The sequence below is a fragment of the Petaurus breviceps genome, unplaced genomic scaffold (genome assembly GCF_028583685.1).
Source record: "Petaurus breviceps papuanus isolate PSGF00001 unplaced genomic scaffold, PetGlider_PUasm1.0 190, whole genome shotgun sequence".
Lineage (NCBI taxonomy): Eukaryota > Metazoa > Chordata > Mammalia > Diprotodontia > Petauridae > Petaurus > Petaurus breviceps.
The window spans coordinates 6,670,074-6,692,063 of NW_027185810.1; the positions used below are offsets into that span (position 1 = coordinate 6,670,074).

At 37.0% G+C, this 21,990-nt stretch overlaps 1 protein-coding gene across 2 annotated transcripts in view; it reads left to right on the forward strand.

The window, feature by feature from the left end:
- The window catches only part of KDM1B (lysine demethylase 1B), a 51,388-nt gene that overhangs the window by 11,396 nt on the left and 18,002 nt on the right, over positions 1-21,990 (forward strand). The window contains exons 9-17 of one of the 2 annotated variants that reach the window (XM_069092479.1): positions 2,225-2,429; positions 4,017-4,201; positions 6,791-6,967; positions 7,503-7,577; positions 10,120-10,257; positions 12,134-12,305; positions 13,615-13,742; positions 16,429-16,560; positions 16,873-16,947. In XM_069092479.1, the coding sequence (XP_068948580.1) occupies positions 2,225-2,429; positions 4,017-4,201; positions 6,791-6,967; positions 7,503-7,577; positions 10,120-10,257; positions 12,134-12,305; positions 13,615-13,742; positions 16,429-16,560; positions 16,873-16,947 (1,287 nt within the window). The remainder of the gene's footprint in view (positions 1-2,224; positions 2,430-4,016; positions 4,202-6,790; positions 6,968-7,502; positions 7,578-10,119; positions 10,258-12,133; positions 12,306-13,614; positions 13,743-16,428; positions 16,561-16,872; positions 16,948-21,990) is intronic. The other variant, XM_069092480.1, reaches the window with a different exon arrangement.

Here is a 21,990-nt window from a genome sequence, read left to right on the forward strand (position 1 = left end):
ACATATTGGACATCTACAACTGAATGTCCCATAGACCTTTCAAACTCAGCACATCTAAAACAATTCAATATCTTCCCTTCCCCGTAAACTCCCTTCTTTCCGTAAGTTCTTTGTATTGATTATACCACTATTTTTCTAGTCACCCATTGTTGCAACCTTGTAGTCAGCCTTATTTCGTCACTCTTCTTTCCTCTTCATGTCCAATCAGTTCCTAAGTCTGTCCCCATAACACATCTCCCACCTCTGTCTTCCACTCACATGGCCATAAACCTAGTTAATGCCCTCATCTCTTGCCTGGGATATTATAATAGCCTGTTTATTTGTTTCCCTACCTCAAATCTCTTTCCACTCCAACTCATCTTCCACACGATTACCCAAGTGATATTCCTGAAGCATATAGCTGAACATTTCATTTTCTTACCCAAGTAAATTTTCTAGCAGTTCCCCCTTCCCTGTAGGATAAAATCCAAACTCCTCTGACTCTAGCCTACCTTTCAGGCTTATTATACATTTCTCTCTTTCCCATGGTTTATGTCGTAGTCTAACTGGTTACCTTGCTTTTCTCAGGGTACCACGTGCCCATCCCATCCTTCATACATTTGTACAGGCTATATCAACCAGGCATGGAATTTATTCCTTCCTCATCTCTGCTTTATACAATCCATATCTTTCTTCAAAGCTCACCTCAGATGCCATGTGCTACAGAAAGTCTATAATGATTCCTCTTGTTCTCTTCCATTGGAAATTACTTTGTATAGATTTATAGTTTGTACTTCAATTTCTAGGTATGTATGGTTTTCCCCCTCAATAGAACATAAGCTTCTTGAAGGCATGGGCTGCTTTTTTTTTGATCTTGTCTCATGGTCACCAAGCACATAGTAGGACCTTATAACAAATGCTTATTGAATTGAGAACCAACAATCTCCTCTATCCATGATGATATATCTTTTTTTTTTTTGTGGTATAGACTTATTGGGCAGCTAGATGGTACAATAGGTAGAGTGCCTGGCCTGGAGTTAGGAAGACTCATCTTATTGAGTTCAAATGTGACCTCAGATACTTACTAGCTGTGGAATCCTGGACAAGTCACTTAACCCTGTTTGCCATAGTATCCTCATCTGTAAAATGAACTGGAGTAGAAAATGGCAAACCACTCCAGTATCTGCCAAAAAACCCCAAAACCCCAAATGAGGTCAAGAAGAGTTGGACATAACTGAAAACAACTGAAAAATACAACAAAGACTTATCAGAAGTGACTATGAAAGAGCATCTTATTTAATCTTGCCTTTCTAAAACTTTGAGAAGCCTTGGTGGCACTCTGTTTCAAATTGCTGGCTGTTGTGACTACTACTTCTATTTTGCTCAGTTTATTTTAAAACTACAACAGATATTTCTTGGGTTTACCCTGACTTGCCGTATTTAAAGATCAGTATCAAAAAAGGTGTGTTTCTCTGATATAGATTTATTTTTGACATAGAGTTTTTTGTTTTTGTTTCTGTTTTGCTAGCTATTTTAAAATCTCTGGCAAATGATATGTCAGACAAAGCACTTGTATCTTGACTTCCGTAGATGAAATCTGGTATGGAACAATGTTATGTGTTCTGGGAACTGGTTAATTTTGCTTGGTCTGTATTTTTAAAATCTCTTTCTGAAGCCTATTGTGGTTGAAACTTTCCATTAACCTTTGACCAGAAGCATTAAAAATGGATTAGAATGTTATTTAGCATGTTGTGTCCAATGCCCAGTATCTAGAGTTCAGTTCTTATCTTAAAATCAAAGTGGCTTTTATGTTACAATAAAAGGTTAAAATGTAGGCTTGGTGGAAAGGAAAGTAATACTTCTTAAATTACCTAATGGATGATGTTTCAGTTATACCGTGCATTAGATTACATTAGAATGTAAGCTCCTTTAAGGCAAGGACAGTTTTTTCTTTATATGCCCATCACTTAGCATAATTCCTGGTTGAAAAACTTAGTCTTTTGAGTATGAGAAGCCATATTTGATACAAATCCTATACTTTAAGATTTCAGATCTGTAATATTGCCAAAGTCTTAGTGGGGAAAATGAGGAATAAGAAAAGAAGGGGAAAAATAATGTGAAATGAAGAAAAATATTTTAGCCTTATTGAATTTATTTATATTTTGTCTTTTCTTTCTTCTGCCTCCTTGATATTCCTAACTCTTCTTTCCCTTCCCATCTTGCTTTCCTCTCATCTCCACCTCAGAGAGTCTCAGAAGTGTCTAATCACTGGTGGTATTCCATGCTTATCATTCCTCCATTTCTGAAAGATAGTGTGGCTGCACCTTTACTATCTGCCTATTATCCTGACTGTGTGGGCATGAGCCCCTCCTGCACCAGCACCAATCGAGACCACAGTGAAGTCAGCCCTGAGAAGGTAGAGCAGTACAAGACTGTTCCAGGTGTGTTTGGTAAGAAGTGTTCCCCTAGGTCAACATGCCCTCCTCCTGTTCCTCCCCTTTTCTTTTGAAAGCAAGAGAATCATAAAAATTTAAAGATTTCCTTTTTAACTGGAACAAGTTTGATAAGTTGCATCTAACTTTCTGGATTTGATTATGCATAATTTGAATCATGTTTCTTATGAACTTAGTGTAGCTTTCTTATGATGGCCTATCTTAGGGAAAAAAATCCTGAGCAGTTTTGGGGACCATGTTCTTAGACACTGACACTGGAAGAAGTCTTTTTTCGGGACATTGTCAGTTGAGTGGAATTATAAAGGGAAAACTATCTTTTGTCTTTCTCCTTCCTATATAATGGCCAGCTTTCTTGCTAATGAAACAAATCAATTTTATGTGGCTTCTAAGTTAGTGGTGTCAAACAGTCCCCTGTAACATTCCTATATAAAGCCTGAACTAGATCAAAATGTAATTGGGAAATATATAACAAAATAAGTAAAATTACAATAAAGCTTAGATGATGTAAATTTTTGGTTTTCTAAGTCAGCATATGGCTTCAGGAATCTGAGTTTGACATGACTGATGCAAGGCATCCTAACTTCCTCCTTGAGTGTTGGTGCTTCCCAAATCACAGAGGCCCTGTGGTATAAATGTAGGCATGGGAGTCTTGAAGAACTGATAATGACACATCCTTCCCTCTCCCCAGTAGAGAGTGGGGGAACTACAAATGTGAAATGTACTTTATCAGATGGTCATTCGGTTTTGATTAAATGTTAGTTTTTATTAGGAAGGTTCATAGTTCATTGGAAATAGGGCCTAAGGAAAAGTGACTTTAGTATAAATTCACAACAAAAAACACCACCTTTAAAATAAAATAAAATAAAATAAAATAAAATTTAGAAGTGAGCCTCCTTCCTTCACGTCTTTAGTGCATGAGAGGGTTTCAGGGTCAAGTCTGAGTATCAGGCTTTCAGAATTATATACCCAGCCATCCCCTATTCCTGTAGTACACTCCATCCCTCCCACTTTAGAATCCCTAGTTGCCTTCTAGACTTAGCTCAATGTTGGTTTCTTTGTTTGTAAAATGAAGGGGCTGGAGATGGCATGAGTTTCCTTCTAGATCTATGATCCTAAGCTGAAGGACAAAGAAATTAACTGGCTAATAGAAAGTGAGTCTCTTCAAGTCTGACTCTTGTTCTTGTATCCATAGCACCTGGCATGGTACCCCTTTCTTTGAAGGCACTTAACATTTTTTAATTGAATTGGGGGAAAAAAGACTCAATTTGAGTGCCAACTTCTATATGAAGCCTTTTCTGATTCCCCCAGATGCCAGTACCCTTTCCCATCAAATTGCATTATATTTATTTTATACAGACACATACACACACTCACACTCACATTCACACTCACACACACACACTCACACTGTCTCCTCTGGTAGAATGTAATTTATGGATGGGACTGATTTTGCTTTTATTTTTGTATCCTGGGTGCCTACCACAGTACTGGGTACATAATAGGTGTTTAATAAATGCTTGTTGATTGATCAAAATTACCTATTGTTAATGAGATGTGAGACTTACTTTCCATTTGTCTTCTCAGTTCCTGGGATGAACGAGTACTTCCAGCCCTTCTACCAGCCCAATGAATGTGGAAAAGCCCTTTGTGTGAGGCCAGACGTGATGGAACTGGATGAACTCTATGAGTTCCCAGAATATTCACGGGACCCCACCATGTATTTGGCTTTGAGAAACCTCATCCTTGCTCTGTGGTATACTAATTGCAAAGTAAGCAAGATTGGCATTGTTGTACAGTAGTTAGAACACATATGCACATGGATATAAGAGTGTGTGTGTGTTTCTGCACACACACATTCATGGATAGATGTACATGTTTGTGCATGTATATGTAAGCATACATAGATCTACATGTGTGTATGCATATATATGAAAGTACATATTACATATATATGTATCCATATATCAGTATGTCTATGTGGTGTGGGTTGTGTATGTCTAAGGAAAGTTGATGCTATCTCCACATGGACCTTTGGATTCTTTAAGAGGAAAACTTGACTGGTCACAGAATAAGGGAGACATCTCCAAGGTGTAGGGTCCTGCTTTGCAAGGTATAGTGGAAATAGGAGAGATGGTCCCCACTCTTCAGGTAACCCTGGAGGCAGCATTATGTAGTGGCAAGGACACAAGAATGGGAGATAGGAGACCAAGAGTCTAATCATATCTCTGTCTGACCTTGGGTAAGTAACCTGATCTTTTGGGGCATCAGCTTGTGTAGCAGCAAGCACCCCAAGCGTCCTCAGGGTTTGCAGCTACCACAGGTTCTTGGATCTGCTTTGTTAAAGGAAAGCAACTCAAAATGGGTTAACAAGCTTACTTTAATCAGCCAGACATATATCGTTTACCTTGTTCGGGAGAAAAGGTCAGCACCCTGAACCTCAAAGTATACAGGCATAATTATCAAGACAGAAACATCAAGTAGACAGATTTCCAAACTGTCCAACCATTACATCCATACCCAGTCAACATCTGGGTTTCCACATTCTGGGTTTTTCAAAGCCGGGGGACTCCCAACAACGGCTTCCCAGAATTCAGATCAAATCACAGAACACTTCTCAAAGTGAGTCCCAAAACAAAGCTATACATCAGGGCTTATATAGCCTTCTCCTGGCTCAGAGAATGTAACAACCTTATTGATTCACTAGCCAATCAAGAAGTATCTACTGAAAAACAAGCCTCCCTCCCCAGGCTTCAGGTGCATTTTAGCCTAGGGGCAGGGAAGATCTTCCAAATTTGCATTCCCATTACAGCTTGTTGATCTGTAAAACACAAAATCTCATCAGAAGGCTGTGAAGCTAAATAGGAGGGAATACAAACTTTTAAAAGGGCTGAAATTCTTGACTTTGTCAGATTTTTCTCCTAAATGTAAACTTGATTAAATAAGTACTCCAGTGGTCCTGTTGGAATGTCTTTTGATCACTCAAGTGACTTCAGAAATGATCAGAATAATAGTTAAGTTATGGTTGTTATACTGAATGTACATTAATTTAGGCCCTTGAAACAACATAGAATTATCTGTAATTCTTGTCCAGTATGTGAGTGGTCAGAATTAACTATGAATTTATTCAGTTTGCAGGAAAAGAAATCCAAACAGGCATTAAAATTTACTGTGTATTAGATCCTTTCATCAGATGTTTGTTCATGCACATATTTTTATATAGGTATAACAGAGCTATGCATGCTCGATTGTATTCTGCTTTTTAAAAATTTTTTCATTCTTTAATGAATATTTTCAGGTAGTGATTTGATCATCTACTAAAATACCTGCTTGGTTTTTTTTCTTTTGCTTTTGGGCAGTTAGATTCAGGATATTGATGTTTTCCTCACTTTTTATTAGGAAAAAAAATTGCTTGAAAGTGTTCTGAGCTTTTCAGACTGACTGTACAGATTCTGCTGTACCTGCTTAGTAGCGCACGTTAGAAATGTCCTGTGATAATGAAGATGATCGAAACACACTGAGGACTTTTAAACATTTTTAAAAACTTTGCTCAACACAGTTTTTAAGTGACTATACTTTTTACCGGTCTTCCATAACCAGTCCCAGGCCTATTTGGCCACATCTTTCCATTCAATTAACACACTTCTACCTTCCTCTTGTACTTGCTCATGGTCTGCCATTGGGGGGATTTGGGAGGAGGGGTAGTGATAAAGAAAAAAGTAAAGAGAAAGTTGGAGGAAGTTGCCTGGAGACAGAGATTGTGACTAATTCAAAGTCACATAGCTAGTATATACTGCAGCCAGAAATTGAGCCTCTGCAGGTCTTTACTCCCAGTCCACTCCCCTAAGCCACCATGCCGTCCTACCTCTCATTTGTCTCTAGAATTTTGAGGTATGACCATGCTGTCTATCACAGTGATGAAGTAGGAGGAAGGATGACAGCATCCAAATATATGATCTCCACATTTTGCTTTTGAAAAATGCTTTTGGATTTACATTGGTGATTAGTTCTGATTAAGTCTTCACTAAGAGCAGATCCCATACCTCACAGATGTCTTTCTGTTTCTCAGTCACATGGGCACAAGTTTACATGCTCCTTCTACAGATAGGCAGCGAATAATTTCTGTGGTGACTTTTTAAAAACTAAATAGGGAATCAGGGACATATTATGCTCTTAGATGCTATACCACTTACACAGTGATAATTTTTTTGGAGGAAAAGAATGAGTCTTCGGGAACTTTTTGTGATAAAATACCGACTCCTATATCTCTTTATTCTTGCTGGCTAGCTGGTAACTAATGGGCATTCACTACCATGAAATATTTAATTGCTTTAACAGTTTTATTTTGTTCCAAAACACAGGAAGCACTTACCCCTCAGAAATGCACTCATCACATTATCGTCCGAGGCCTTGTGCGCATTAGATGTGTTCACGAAGCGGAGAGGATACTTTATTTTATGACAAGAAAGGGTCTGATCAATACTGGGGTTTTGTCTGTGAGCCCTGGCCAGCATCTTCTCCCAAAAGACTACCACAATGTAGGTGACTATAGTTTATAACAATGATACCAGTACTGCTAATAGTCACTTAGCTGTTCTATAACTCAGTTTCTTCATCTGTAAAATGGGGATGATAGTGGCTATAACAACTGCCTTATTGGGTGGTTTGCAGGATCCAATGAGAGAATCTTTGTAAAAGCCTTTGAAACCCTTAAAATAATATTTATTTGTTATTATAATGCAAATAATGATAAATATTACTAATGTACGATTACTGATAGTAACATTGATAGGTCATGTGGATCTTGGAGAAAAGTTAAGTTTGTCCATTACAAAGAACAACATAGAGTGAGTAATCCCTCCAGAGAAGGAAATGGCAAGCATTCTTTCCCCAAACCATAAGTGGGAGAGTAGGGGAGGGAGTGGTTAATAGAAAAGTTTAGGATAGCATTTGCAAAAGGAAAATAGATTCATGAGAGATTACAGAAGATGGAGGTGAAGGAACTGTGTAGCAGTATTTTCAGTCTGTAATTGTGCAACTTTTTTGAATTTTTTCTTTTTCTTTTTTTTAAAGAAATCAGTTATTATTGTTGGGGCTGGTCCATCAGGATTAGCAGCTGCTAGGCAATTGCACAACTTTGGAATTAAGGTAAGGAACTCTTAAAATGCAGCACTAGAAATATCTGGAGGATAAAGTGGCCTTTTGACTGCTTTTTCTGAAGGCATTAGAGATTTGTTCTGTCTGTATGGAGAATGTAAATATTAACAATATTGACAGCTGCTTAGTCCCAATAAAGACATATTATATAAGGTGGATTTAATTATCAAAATAAAGTTTATGAGAAATAAAAATTGTCATTATTTTGAAGAAATACTTTTAGACTTCTAGAGGCCTTAGAGGCATTATGCCATAGTGATTAGAATGCTGGACTTAGAGTTGGGAAAAATTTGGTTCCAGTTGATCACTCTTGCCTTTTCCTTTATTGTTCCTTATGTTTGCAATTTCTTTCTTCCTTTTCACCTGTTTAATTCCTACTCATACTTAAAAACCATATCAAATACCATCTTCTTAAAGCTATTACTTGTCTCTGTGTCCTCCCCAGTCAGTAACAATGTTTTCCCCTTTACCCTCACATAACACTTTGATTTGCAACTCTTTAATGCACTTCTGACTTATTTTGTCCTAACAAGTTATTTCTTCATGTCTACATGTTAGCCACATTTTAGACTATGAGACCTATAAGGGCAAATCTCAACACACCTAGGATTGTGGTCTACACACAGGCATATAATAAATGTTTGCTGAAAGGCTATTCTAGGAGAAACAAATACTTGCTCTGACATTCTATTTATAACCTAAAGATTCTTGTCAGATTAAAAGATATATTTCCCCACATTTTTTTTTCTTAAGAGGTTAAGAGAGGAAAAAAGCATTCATAAATATGGTTAGGAGACTTTTACTTGATTTAATTGAATGCCATTTGTTAAAGCATGTTGTAGCTGGCATAGAAAGATCAGTGCTGGACTCAGGCAGGAAGTTTGTTGCTTAAAAAAATCTCTTTATGAGAATGAATGATTTGGGCAATATTAGCTTCTGGGTCTTCAATTTTTGTGATTTAATCATACTTGCTTATATTTGAGGAGGACACACCTAAACCCCAGATTTTGGGAGACAACTTTTTGAAGTTCATGCTGTTCATATTTCCATGGAGTCAGGAGTTTAAAGGGATCTGTATAAAGTAGGTATGAAAGATAGCTGAGTGATGTCTGTGCCCCTAATTACCAGGGCAGGGACCTTGAGACTAGAAAAATGTTTTTGTGGTGAGCAAAGAAAGAAGATGGGGCAATGAGGATTGTCTACTCTCAGGGGAGAAAGTGTCAAGATGTGGGTCCAGAGGTACCTATCCTGCAAGAGTTTTATTACTTTGCCAAACTATGTATTTGGGGATAAGGAAGAAATCTGCTTAAGTAAGGACTCATTCTAGTTATGAGGGAAAAGATTTCATAGAGCGAATCAGTTGAGTGGAGATTCTTAACTTTTTTGTGTGTGATGGCCCCCTTTGGCAGTCTATTGAAGCTTGTGTATCCATTTTTTCAGGATGAGGTTTTTAAATGAATGTAACAAAAATAAACAGGGTTACAAAGGAAACCAGTTATAGTGAGACAATTAAGTTTTTTTTTAAAGCAATTTCCTGAATCCTATGTTTAATAACCCTTACAGAGGATCCAATAAACTTTATAAAAATTTTTAGTGGTGTGGATGGTCCTGAGCAATTTAGGAAGCATTCAGACATCTGGGATTGGAATCCTTAAAGGAAAGAGAACCCAACAACAAGTCCTTGTTGCTAAATAGAAAAGGGGAAACATGATATGGAAAAATGTGCTGATATCAGCTAATCATCACAATGAAAAACCTAAATCATTTGGATTCCAGTACCATAGTCTAGTCACTTCTTTTCACCTGGTGGAAACTTTTGGAGAAATAGTATGATAAATGTAAATTTATGAAGGGATGACAAGTGTTAGTCATCCTTATTATATGAGTATGACATAAAACTGTTTGGAAATATTAATATCTTAAGCTCGTTAAACTTTGAGAAAGTTGAAAAATAATGTAAATGGAAACTAAGTTGAATAGTTAATATTCAGTTGGAAAAATTGTATCTTGAAAAAAATAAGCTTTAACAATAGTATATATGAATAAAAGGTAGTGTTTAGAGAGACCCTTGAAATATGTTCCATTTTTCTCTTGTTAACCATCATATTATGCCTTGGATTTGAATTGAAAGGGATATACTAGGGGAGAAACTGAAACAATGAGTAGTTGAGTCATTTATTCCAGGCTTTTTGGTTTTCTCAGGGCTAGAAATATAATTATTTTTTAACTAGGTGAAATTGCTTTCCTTTTCAAATCCTTTCTTTACCAACAACAGAATGCTGAATGCTGAGCAACATTACTGAACTTATTTACCTTCAGCTGTATTTAACTTAACTGTATTTCACGATAACTGTTTCCCTTTGTAATCCTGTTTATTTTTGTTATATTCATTTAAAAACCTCATTCTGAGGTACAATCCATGTACAATGAGGGAGACTTGGGTGGGGGTGGGAGGCTGAGGGGCACAGGGAGAAGGATAAGCTGCAGTAACAATAACATCATTTTTTGCTACCTAAATTATGTGTTTATGCAGGTGATCGTCCTAGAAGCCAAAGACAGGATTGGTGGACGAGTCTGGGATGAAAAATCCTTTAAAGGAGTCACAGTTGGAAGAGGAGCTCAGATTGTCAATGGCTGTATAAACAACCCTATAGCCCTAATGTGTGAGCAAGTGGGTTTCTCTAAGACAGCTGTACTATAACTAAGGGAAAGAATAGTATTTCAGGAATCTTATGTGTTTTGACTTTATTTTCCATTATATGGAAGCAAACTTTGACTACTGAAATAATTTATTTTTTTTCCCTCCTAGTATTTAAAAAAGGAGTATTTGTGATGCTGTCCTAAGTGGATGTACTAAAATGAAACCTAAGTTTCATTTTTCAAGGTTTTTAATATCTTTGAAGGCTACACCAGATTTTTTTTGAAGATCTATAAAAAAGATCTCCTTAAATATTTATTTTGTTAATTTTGAACTTCAGTGTGTGTTTATATATGAGAGGGAGAGGTGAGAGAGAGAGGAGGTAAGAGAACAAGAGGAGGGGGGAGAGAAAGAGAGAAGAATATAAAGGTAGAGAAAATTGATTTAGCATCAGTTAATATTGATTAAACAGCATGGTAGTGACTGGAGCATTGGACTTGAAGCCAGGAAGAACTTGGTTTGTACCCTACCTTAAACATTTCCTAGTTGTTTGATCCTCAGCAAGACCCTATCTCAGTTTATTTCTTTATCTGTGAACTGAGGGGGTAATAACAGCATAAACACAGGCTTGTTATAAGGATCAAATGGTAATATACATAAAGCACTTTGTAATTCCTAAAGCATTCTGTAAATGTGAGCTACTAAAGAGCCATAGGAAGTGTGATGCTGTACTGTGACCCTAATGTTATTTAAAAAAATTTTTTTTATAGAATTGTAGTCTGCTTGAGCTTAAAGGGACTTAAAGTATCTGGTTCAACCTCCTCATTTTACAGAGCAAGAAACTGAGAGCTGGAGGGTTAAATGACTTCCCTGTGGTCAAACAATCAGTGATAGAACCAAGATTAGGACCAGTTCTCCTGATTCCCAAGCTATACTCTTTCCATGATACAACTGTAACATACTTCTCCAAGTATTTTCCTCAACCTGACAGTTTTTGGCTATTCCTTCTCATGTGGAGATAGTATCAGGATGAAAGCCATTCATCATAAAATCATATATATATATATAGGAGTTCAAAAGCATGGGGATGCTCTAGATGCTCTCAGTTGTGGACAATAGGAAGTTTTCCCGATTCTTTTCTGATTGGTGTGTTATGCCTTGGTGTGTAAATATAACCCTAAGTGTAGAAGGCTACACCAGTTGTAACTAGTGTTATGAAGGATGAGAGAGCCATGTATATCTAACACTCAAATTCACCTTACAGAAACCCTTGGTTAATATCTGAGGTCTTTGAGTGTGACTTTAATATATTTTTTTACCAGGGCAGCCAGGTAGCACAGCGAGTAAGAGCACCGGCTCCAGTGTCCAGGATGACCTGGATATCGAATACTGGGCTCAGACACTTAGCACCCAACCAGAAACACCTGGCTGTGTAACCTTGAGCAAGTTACTTAACTCCAATTGCTTAGGGGGTGGCCAGGTGGCTCAGTGACGCACCGGCCCCAGAGTTGTGATGATCTGGGATCGAATCTGGGCTCAGATACTTAGCACCACACCCAGAAATAACTGGCTGTGTAACCTTGAGCAAGTTACTTAACCCCAATTGCTTAAAAAAATAAAATAAAATCTTTTTTACCTTCTTTTTGAGTCCTTTCAGTAAATAATGCTGTTTAGCTGTTATTTGAGTGTACAATATTTATAATTTTTAGTTTTATAAAAGAATAAATGAAAACAAGTCTTAACAGAGACCTACCATCCCTGAGTAGAAGCTGTAGAACTATGGGTTCTTCTAATTTGTGACATAAAGTGTTAGGATCTTAGGATTTTTTTTTTTTGTTTTGTGATGATTTAAAACGATAATTTTTTTCCAATAAAAATATCCATGTTTTTCATTCTCATTGTTTTGAAGCTTGGCATCCAAATGCACAAACTTGGAGAAAGATGTGACTTGATCCAGGAAAGTGGAAGAATCACTGACCCTACTATTGATAAGCGCATGGACTTCCACTTTAATGCCATTTTGGATGTTGTTTCTGAGTGGAGGAAAGATAAGACTCAGCTACAAGATGTTCCTCTAGGAGGTATGAGGGAGATGAGTCTTCTCAATATTCAGTTCTTATAATAGCAGGCTTGAGTTTCTTTCTTTATGATATATAAATGGTATTGGATATTAACATTTTTATTAAAAATTGATAATTTTATGCATGTTAACCAGGTAATCCTTATAAATGACCATATTTTTTATGTTGTTTTTCTGAATGGAATGTAAATTCCATGAGTTCAGGGACTATTTAATTTCTGTCTTTGAATACCAGTACAGCACACTATTTGGCATAGAAATCTTTTTGAAATAGAGTAATTATGTGTTCCTGAACTTTAAAAATACCCAGAAGTTAACTCATATGATAGGAAAGGAAGATAACAAATGCTGGAGGGGATATGGAAAAATAGGTACACTACTGGTGAAGTTGTGAATTTTTCCAACCATTCTGGAGAACAATTTGGAACTAGATCCAAAGTGCTATAAGATTGTGCATACCCTTTGACCCATTAACACCACTACAGTTCTGCATTCCAAAAAGATCAAAGAAAAAGGAAAAGGACTTCTATGTATAAATGTATTAATAGCAGCTCTTTTTGTGGTGGCAAAGAATTGGAAATTTCTGAGATGCCCGTCAGTTGGGGAATGGTTGAATAAGTTATGGTATACGATTGTGATGGAATACTATTGTGCGGTAAGAAATGAAGAAAGGGAATGGTGTCAGGAAAACCTGGGAAGACTTAAATGAACTGATGCAAAGTGAAGTAAGCAGAACCAGGAGAACATTATATACAGTATAATATTATATTGTAATATTATAAGGATGATCTACTATAAAAGTCTTAGCTACTCTAATCAGTACAGTGATCCACAACAATCCCAAACTCATGATAAAAAATGCTGTCTTTCTCTAGAGAGAAAACTGAAGAACTCCAAATGCAAATTAAAGCACACTTTTTTCTACTTTTTTATTTTTCTTATTTTACCTTGTTTGTGTTTTCTTTTGCAACGTGGCTAATAGGGAAATATGTTTGGCCTAACCTTACATGTATAATTGAGATCTAAAGTGCTTGTTTCTAGAGGAGGGAGGGAGAGAATTTGGAACTCAGAGTTTAAAAAAAATTTTTTTACATGTAATTAGGAAATATTTAATGAAATAAAAATTATTTTTTAAAAGCTCATCTTTCCTTTCTCAGGAAATGAAAACTTGTTACATGTGTGCTTTCTAAAGAACACCCTGTTTTTCCCTTTTGTCGAGTTCAATGTGCCTCAGTTCAGTCAGGAGGGGAATCTGAGGAATTGGGTAAGAAAATTTAAAAATTCTCTTGCCTTGGTATCTCTCTTTGCAGAAAAGATCCAGGAAATCTATAAGGCCTTTATTCAGGAATCTGGCGTCCAGTTCAGTGAGCTAGAGGAACAAGTGCTTCAGTTTCATCTCAGCAACTTGGAATATGCATGTGGCAGCAACCTAAATCAGGTGGGCTTGGGGTTGTAAAAAAGTGGGAGTTGGTCAAAATCAGAAGCACCATGGAATGGTGATTAGAGAGCCTCTGAGTCAGGAGCACATGGGTTCACGTTTCTCCTCTAACAAATAACTTCCTAAGACTACAAGTTTCAGGATAGTTGCTAACCACTTTGGTAGAAGTAGTTTACTCTTTTGAGACTTCCTACATCAATAAGATCATAGGCCTGGACCTTCCCCTTCTTACCTCTCCTCCCTCCAAATTAGATCTTCCTTTTTATAAAATTGAATCCATATGAACTCAAAATTGAATTTTTGTTCTTGTTCACTTGTTTTTAGTTGTATCTCATTCCTTGTGACCATATCTAGGTTTTCTTGACAAAGATAGTGGAGTGGTTTGCCACTTCCTTCTCCAACTCATTTTACAGATCAGAAACTGAGGAAAATAAGATTAAATGACTTGCCTATGGTCACACAGCCAGTAAATGTCTGAGGCCAGGTTTGAACCTTCTCTAGGTCAGATATTCTATTCACAGCATAACCTAGCTACTTCAAGAGAAAATAACTGTTAGCAAATATATTCATTGAGGTTTGTTTATGATTCTGTTCAGTAAAGGAGTACAATTTGTTAGCTTAGGACTGAGACTCTGTAAGGAAATATAAGATGTACTCAGTTTATATATATTTGTAAAATTCAAGCCCTAGGATGAGATGGTGTTAATGAGTTGTAATCCCTACCTACATAACAAAACAGAGGTGTAAGAAATCTCTTACTGAGATGCCCTGGTGGTTATAATGAAGTTAGGAGCCATGAATGTAAAAAGTAAACGATTCTAATTTTTAGTACAAGTATAAATATAACTATATACAAAAAATTACAAATATAATTAATTTTCACATATTTTACTTGTTTTAGGACATTAGTCAAAGTTTCTGTGTGTGTATACATATATCTGTATATTCATATAACCATATATGTTTAATAATGCTTGTATGTTTTAACCTAGACCTGTTACTTCATTGGTTTGAAGAACACTAGGTATTCAAAATTTCTTTACCAACACTTATTGGCAACTTCTTGCTAACCTAAAGTTGCTTCTTGCATGGAAAGGTTAAGTGATTTGCCATGGTCAGTTGGGGAAATGTGTGTCAAAGGCTGGACTTGAGCCTAGGTCTTTATGAATTTAAGGCTGGCCATCTATCCATTACATATGTGTGTATGTATGTGTGTATACACACAGAAATTGTGTGTTTATATACATGCATATACACAGACTTATTTATGTCATTATTTATGCTCACCTATATAACATGTTAGAAAGATATCTAACATTTAAGGATTACAAAGTGCTTTCCTCGCAACAGCCTTATCAATGTAGGTAGTATGGGTTTATTATCATCCCATTTTTATAGGTAGAAATGTAAGTAGCTTATTCTGTCATAACTATTGAATTTCTGAGCTGGGTTTGAATCCACATATCGTGACTCCAAGGCCAACAGTATTTTTTCCATTATACCAAGCTACAGCCTTAAGTTGATCTCTTCTGTAATATCTCTTGCAAGTTTATCTTCTTTATCTATTTTGTATAAATTAACCATAGGCAAAGCAATTGATTCCTTCCAAAAGAACTAATACATTTGAATATTGTTATGGTATTTTGATTTCAATTTTCTTTTTAAGAGAAATCATCATTGTTAGGCTTATCCTTAAATGTAAAATGTAGTATAAAATTCTTGGGCAAAATGTTTTAAAGATACTATGTTTTGGGGCGGCCAGGTAGCACAGCAAGTAAGAGCACCGGCCCTAGAATCGGGATGACCTGGGATCGAATCCGGGCTCAGACACTTAGCACCCACCCAGAAACACCTAGCCATGTAACCTTGAGCAAGTTACTTAACCCCAATTGCTTTAAAAAAAAAAAAAGATGCTATGTTTTTAGTTGCATCTGTTACTATGACCTAGAGTACAGTGCTAAAATTATCAACTTGGATAGAACATTTATTATTCAAAATCTGCATCTTGAATATCAGTTCCATTAATGACTCATGTTACTTTTATAGAATCATAGCCCTTGGGACAAACCTAAGGTTATCTACCCTAACCCCTACCCTAATCATGAATTCCATCTACTTTATTAGTTTTATTTTCTCCTCTTCTGTCCACTTTAAACATTGTGTTTGAGATAATCCCGCCCTGTAATTTCATACTTGTTTTGACCTTTTCAGAATTGGATGTCAACTTGAGCCAAAGACTAGATAAATTTTGTATTTGAGTCTCACTAGATCTGGATTAACTCTTAAAACCCCCCATTTACCCAGAAACAAGTTCTATAAAGCTAGGATCAAAGTCTGAAAAGGCCAATGCAAGTATGGACTGATTTTTATTACAAGATTTAAGTGCTTGGATGAAGTGGATGTGTCTCATGACTTGAGTATAGCCTGTAAATGTTAACTTATGCTGATGTGACCTATGATCTTAAAATTTTAAAAAGCAGAGTTCTCTAAATAGTTTCAAAGATATGAAAATCTTCATGGGCTTGTAACCTACCCTATCCACTTTTTTGTTAATCTACATGGTATCTTGAGAGCCCTGTGTTGCTTTGCATGTGTTCCCCCATCATGAATTCCTTTCAGGACTTGCCAGATATGGCTACATTGACTCACAGTCAAACATGTTGATTACCTCACCCATATTCCATAGGTATCTGCTCGCTCATGGGACCACAATGAGTTCTTTGCTCAGTTTGCTGGTGATCACACACTTCTGACTCCAGGGTATTCTGTAATAATTGAGAAACTGGCTGAAGGACTGGACATTCGACTTAAATTTCCAGTGAGTATTAGCAAAAGTAGATTACTTTGGGTTGAATTTAATTTGTTTCCAGGGCAGGTGGACTTTAGGTGATTGGGAGGTGATAGAAAACTTATGTTTTTACAGTGTAGGTATGTGGGTATTGAGTCCTGTTTGGTGTGTTTTTCCATGAAAGTATTATGTATGTATTCTGTTAGGTTGTGTCTAATATCATTATCCTTCCTAATTAGGTGTCTGCAACTACTCTAAAGTAATTGGGATTCATTTTTTAAAAAGCCTTGCATATCTCAGGTCCCAGTAATTTGTCTTTGCATAATTGTTTCTTTTGAGTAGGTTCGGACCATTGACTATTCTGGGGAAGACGTCCAAGTCACTACCATAGATGGTACAGTTTGGGCAGCACAAAAGGTAACTATTACATCACTTTATTTTCTCTTTCTTGACCACTACAGATAGTTTTTTTTTCAGGGGCACAGTTTTTTTTGGATACTTTTTTGTGACAGTATACATAAACCCCAATAAGCTTATAGTTGATTCCTAAATACAAGTTAAAATAACATGAAAATGATTGTGATGAATAGTCTCTGCAGCCTTACACAAAAGTAATTTACAATTTGGTAAAAAAAAAAAAAAGGAAGGTTGTGTTATAATTTTAGTAATCTAATACCAATGTTTGCATGTGTGAAAATTACAAAATCACTCATGCTGTTAGAATCAGAGGTCAAGATCTCAGATTGAGAATTGTGTTCATTCATATAGTTGTGGTCATTATCTGTTACTGGTTTCTTTTTGTTTTTGTAATTGTGCATTACTTTGTACAAGTCTTCATACATTTATTTAAGCTGTTTGTATTCGTCTTTCATCATGCCACAATAATACTTATTCCGTTTCATTCATATACTATAGTTTGTTCAGCTCTTCCTAACTTGTTAGGCTTATAGTTTCTAACTTTTTTCTGTTACAAGTAGTGCTGTTGTGAACATTTTTTGTATGTCTTTTTCTTGCATAATTACAGATTGCTTTCCAAAGTGGCTGGATCTATGCCCAGCCCTTAAAGGTGCCTATTTATGTGGGAGTTATTTTTAATGGCTTTTGTTTTACATTCTAGATAACTGGAGTCTTCAGGAATTTTGGGGGGCTGCATTGCATATTTTAATGAAAGCATCAAAAAAACAACAAGCTGCTATCAGGAATTTATTTAGTTTAGAAAACCATTTCTGGGCTCTATGTGTCCTAGGCTCAATGCAAAGCAGATTTAGTTCACTCCCTTGCACAGTCTCTAGTACTTGGTGTTCAGTTCATGTTAAGAATGATCAACCTGAAGCATGGCAAAGTCCTTAGTTGTCCAAGAGAGATTCAATTTGGTTGAAATAGCAAATTGTCATGGAAACTCCTATTTCAGTGTGTTTCTGTCTGCCCCTGGAATGCACTGCCTCCTCAGCTCTGTCTCTTAGAATCCCCCCTTCCTTCTGGGCTTAGATCAGATGCCATCTCTTGTTGGAATCCTTCTTTGATCTCCCTAGTTGCTGTTATTTTTTCCTTCCTGCTAGAATGAGCATATTTATATACATCAGTTTATGTTATTGTAGCTAAGTTGTTGTTCCTATCTCTCCTTCCCCCCAAGCCTTGGGGACAGGGATTTTTTTGTCCCCCCATTCCTAGGACAGTGTCTTACACAGTAAATGTTTGTCCTTTTAAATCAGATTAGGTTTCAGAGGCCAACAAGTCCAATCCATACCTAAACAAGAATACCCAACATTCATCCACCCCTATCTGAAAGTCTCTCTATATTCAGGGGTGACACTATCTCATAAATCAGCTCTTTTCGTATTTGTTAGCTCTGATTATTAAGAAGTTTTCATTTACGTTGACCATAAATTTGTTTCTCTGTACCTTCTAAGTCCTATATCTACCCCACCCTACCTCCCAAAGCCAAGCAGAATAAGTCATGTGACAGCCTTCCCAGTATATGAAGATGTTGATTATTTCCTCTCTACCCTCCCTTTACCCTGCCACCTTCAAATTATTTCTTAAGGCAAAATATCTCTACTTTCTTCATTCAATTCTCTTATGGCATGATCTTGGGAACCTTGATCAATTGCCTGGTGCTCAGAATGGACCATAGTATCCCAGATGTGGTCTAACCAGGAGAAAGTAAAGTAGCACACCATGACCTCCCTAATCCTGGATTCTGTACTTTATTAAAATAAAACCTTAGATCAGATCTGGTTTTTTAGCTGAGCTCACAGTCTGCTAAAATCTCCAGATATTTTTCAGACAACTCCTGCCTAACTATACCTTTTCATCTTGTCCTTGCATAGTTGATTCTTGGAACCCAGGTGTAAGACTTTGCACTTATCCCTATTAATTTTAATCTTATTTAACCTGGCCCAGCATTGCAGTCCTCAAAGATCTTTTTGGATCCTTACTGTTGTCCAACCTGTTGGCAACCCCTCCCAGCTTTGTGACATCTAAGATTGGATAAGTATACCAGCTGTCACACAATATAAGCTCCTTCAGTTCAGGGACTGTTTTAGTCTTGCCTTTTATCCCCAACACCTAGCACAGTTCTTGGTGCATAATAGATGTTTGATAAGCAACTACTGAATTGAATCTATGCCTTTATCCAGGTTACTGATAAAAATGTGGCAAAGCACAGGACCAAGTACAGATAGATCCCTGGGGCACTCCTCTCTAGACCCCTTTCCAGGTTAACATTGAATCATTAATAATTGCTCTTAACCAGCCCTGAATCCAGCTGATAGCATTGTTGGTTAGTCTATATATTTCTATCCTTTCCATAAGAATAGCATGAGAGATTTCAGTTGTTTTACTTAAAAACTATGAGAGAAATTATTCTTTCTCATATTAATAGGCAGTTATTAAAATTGGAGATACTCCAGCTTTTTCCTCAGGCCTATTTCCTTCTGCAGTCTCTCAAAGACAGGGCTGATGGAAGATAGGATTAACATTCTGGGTATTACTGCTTCACCCAACAAGCCCAAGCGTGGGTGGGGGATATAAATTCTTTGAATAGATTGCCTAAGACTGGGGGTAATGTAGAAGTAAATGAGATAATCAAGGTTTATTAGAATAGGTCCAGCCCTTCATTTTAATATTCATTCTTTCATTAATTGTTAACCAATCAGATTTGATCACCACTCTCAAGAACACCCCTCTCCTAAGGGCATATAAATCATGAGTCTGAGACCATGATTGTCTTTAGCATTCGGGAGTGCCAAAGACCTTTTATTAAAATTCTGGCATTATTAGTAAAATGAGTAATTACTCAGAAGTTATGTCTCTTGAACTTTTTACACATCTTAATCCAACTCAGCTATGGCCTGATCTATCAGTCAAGTATTTCTTGTCAAAAGGGGAATGAGGTTAATTTGGCAAGACTTTTTCTTCATGCAGCTGTACTGCCTCTTTGAGAACACTGCTTCCTAGTTCTCAAGTTTTGCCAAGAATCTGTCAGTCTTACTGACCTATAGTTTAAAACCCCTATTTCCTTCCCTTCTTTTAAAACACTAGGGCAACATTTTCTCTTCTTCAAACTTGTTTTGCCTTTTTCTTTCTCAGAGGCCTTTCAGAGGTCAGTAACTGACTGATGAACAGTATTGACCAGTTCTTACAGTACCTTGGGATGCTTTTCATCTGGGCCTGAGGACATACATTCATTAGAGGAGCTAAGAGTTTGCTTTCTTGTCCCCTTCCTTTTTATTCTGGACTGCCCCTATGATTTTCTTGGTGTAGGGAGCTCCCAGTGAAGGACTTCATCTGTAAATGCCCTCCCATCTCAGCTCTGCTTAGAATCTGTAGTTTACTAAGATTCAGCTTAGGTACCATCTTCTACATCAGTTCTTTTCTGATCCCCTCTTCCCCAGCACATTCTAACTGCCCCCCCCCCAATATTTTCTATCTGTTCTGTATATATCTATATATGTAATTGTTCTTCCCTTATAGAATGTGAACTCCTTGAGGGCAGGGACTGTTTCATTTTTGTCTTTGTATCTCTGGTACCTAGCAGTGACTGGAACATAGTAAGTGCTTAATAAATGCCTCTTAATGGTTGACTAATTCAGATTTGTACTATCGAAGTTTGTAGTTTTAGAGTTTTATGGTGGTACTGAGAGTTTAAATGATTTGTCTAGGGGCATTTAACCAGTATGGATCAAGGCAGGGCTTAAACTCAGATCTTCTGACTGAGAGGCCAGCTTTCTATTCACTGTGCAACAGTATCTCTCCTTACTTATGGATATTAATAAATTCCTACTTATCAACAACATATTAGCCATTTTTGTTCTGTTCATTTTGTCTCCAGCCTAAAGGGCACTTATCTATGCCAATCACTTAATTTCTGTTTGCCTCAGTTTCCTCATCTGTAAAATGTGGCCAATAAAGTACCTATCTTGCAGAGTTGTCATGAGAATAAAATGAGATAATATTTGTAAAGTGCTTTGTAAACCTTAAAGTGATGATATAAATGCTAGTTATTTTTATTACAGAAGCAAAAACAGAGCTGTTATTGAACCTTCTCTCCACCATCCATTATCATCATCCCATATACCCCAAGCCACTGCCCTGTAATCTTTTGCCCTCCCCTGCACCTTTAAAAAGTTTGTAGGTTTTTTTGGTCATCCTTTGATTTCCTTGCCATCCTCAGTTCATTCTTGAGCTTCAGCACTACTGACATTTTTGTAGGATCATGCCACATTTTTTCCCATTTATTTCCCATTACCTCCTGGTGCTGCCATCTTTTCCATAGGTCTCATTAAAACTTAATTTGGTTGATACATTAATTTCCAGTTGACTATAAGTTCCTTGAAACTGTTTTCATTTTGTCTTTGTATTTCCATGCCAAGTACAGTGCGTGGAACATAATAGGAGCTTAATAAATGCTTTCTGAATTGATCTGAATTGCACCCCCATTGATTTCATGATCTCTCCTGTATACATCCCCTTCACTCCATTCACTCCTACCTTGGTGCAGGCCTTCGATACCTTGTGTCTGGACTATTGCAGTAGCCTGCTGGTTGGTCTACTTGCTTCAAGTCCCCTTGCCAATCTCTCCCCCTCTCAGGTGCCAAAGTTCTCTTCCTGAAGGTTTGACTGTACGCATGCACACACACACTCACATTCTCTCTCTGTTTCCTGTTTTATACTTCACTCCTTGTGCTCTCTGACTCTGCTGCACCGCCTACTTGCTGTTCTTCAAACAGGACACTTCGTTTGCATTGGTTGTCCTCTATAGCTGGAATGCACTCCTTCCTCACTTCTACCTTCAGGCTCTCTTCAAACTTGCTCAGACTTCTTCCCCCCTGCCCCAACCGCATGCTCATACCATATCCTCCCCCCGCCCCAAGATTACCTTCCATTTTTACTATGTATATTGTATATGTACTTGGTTGTTTGTCTGTTGTCTCCCTTATTAGAATGTGAGCTCTTTGT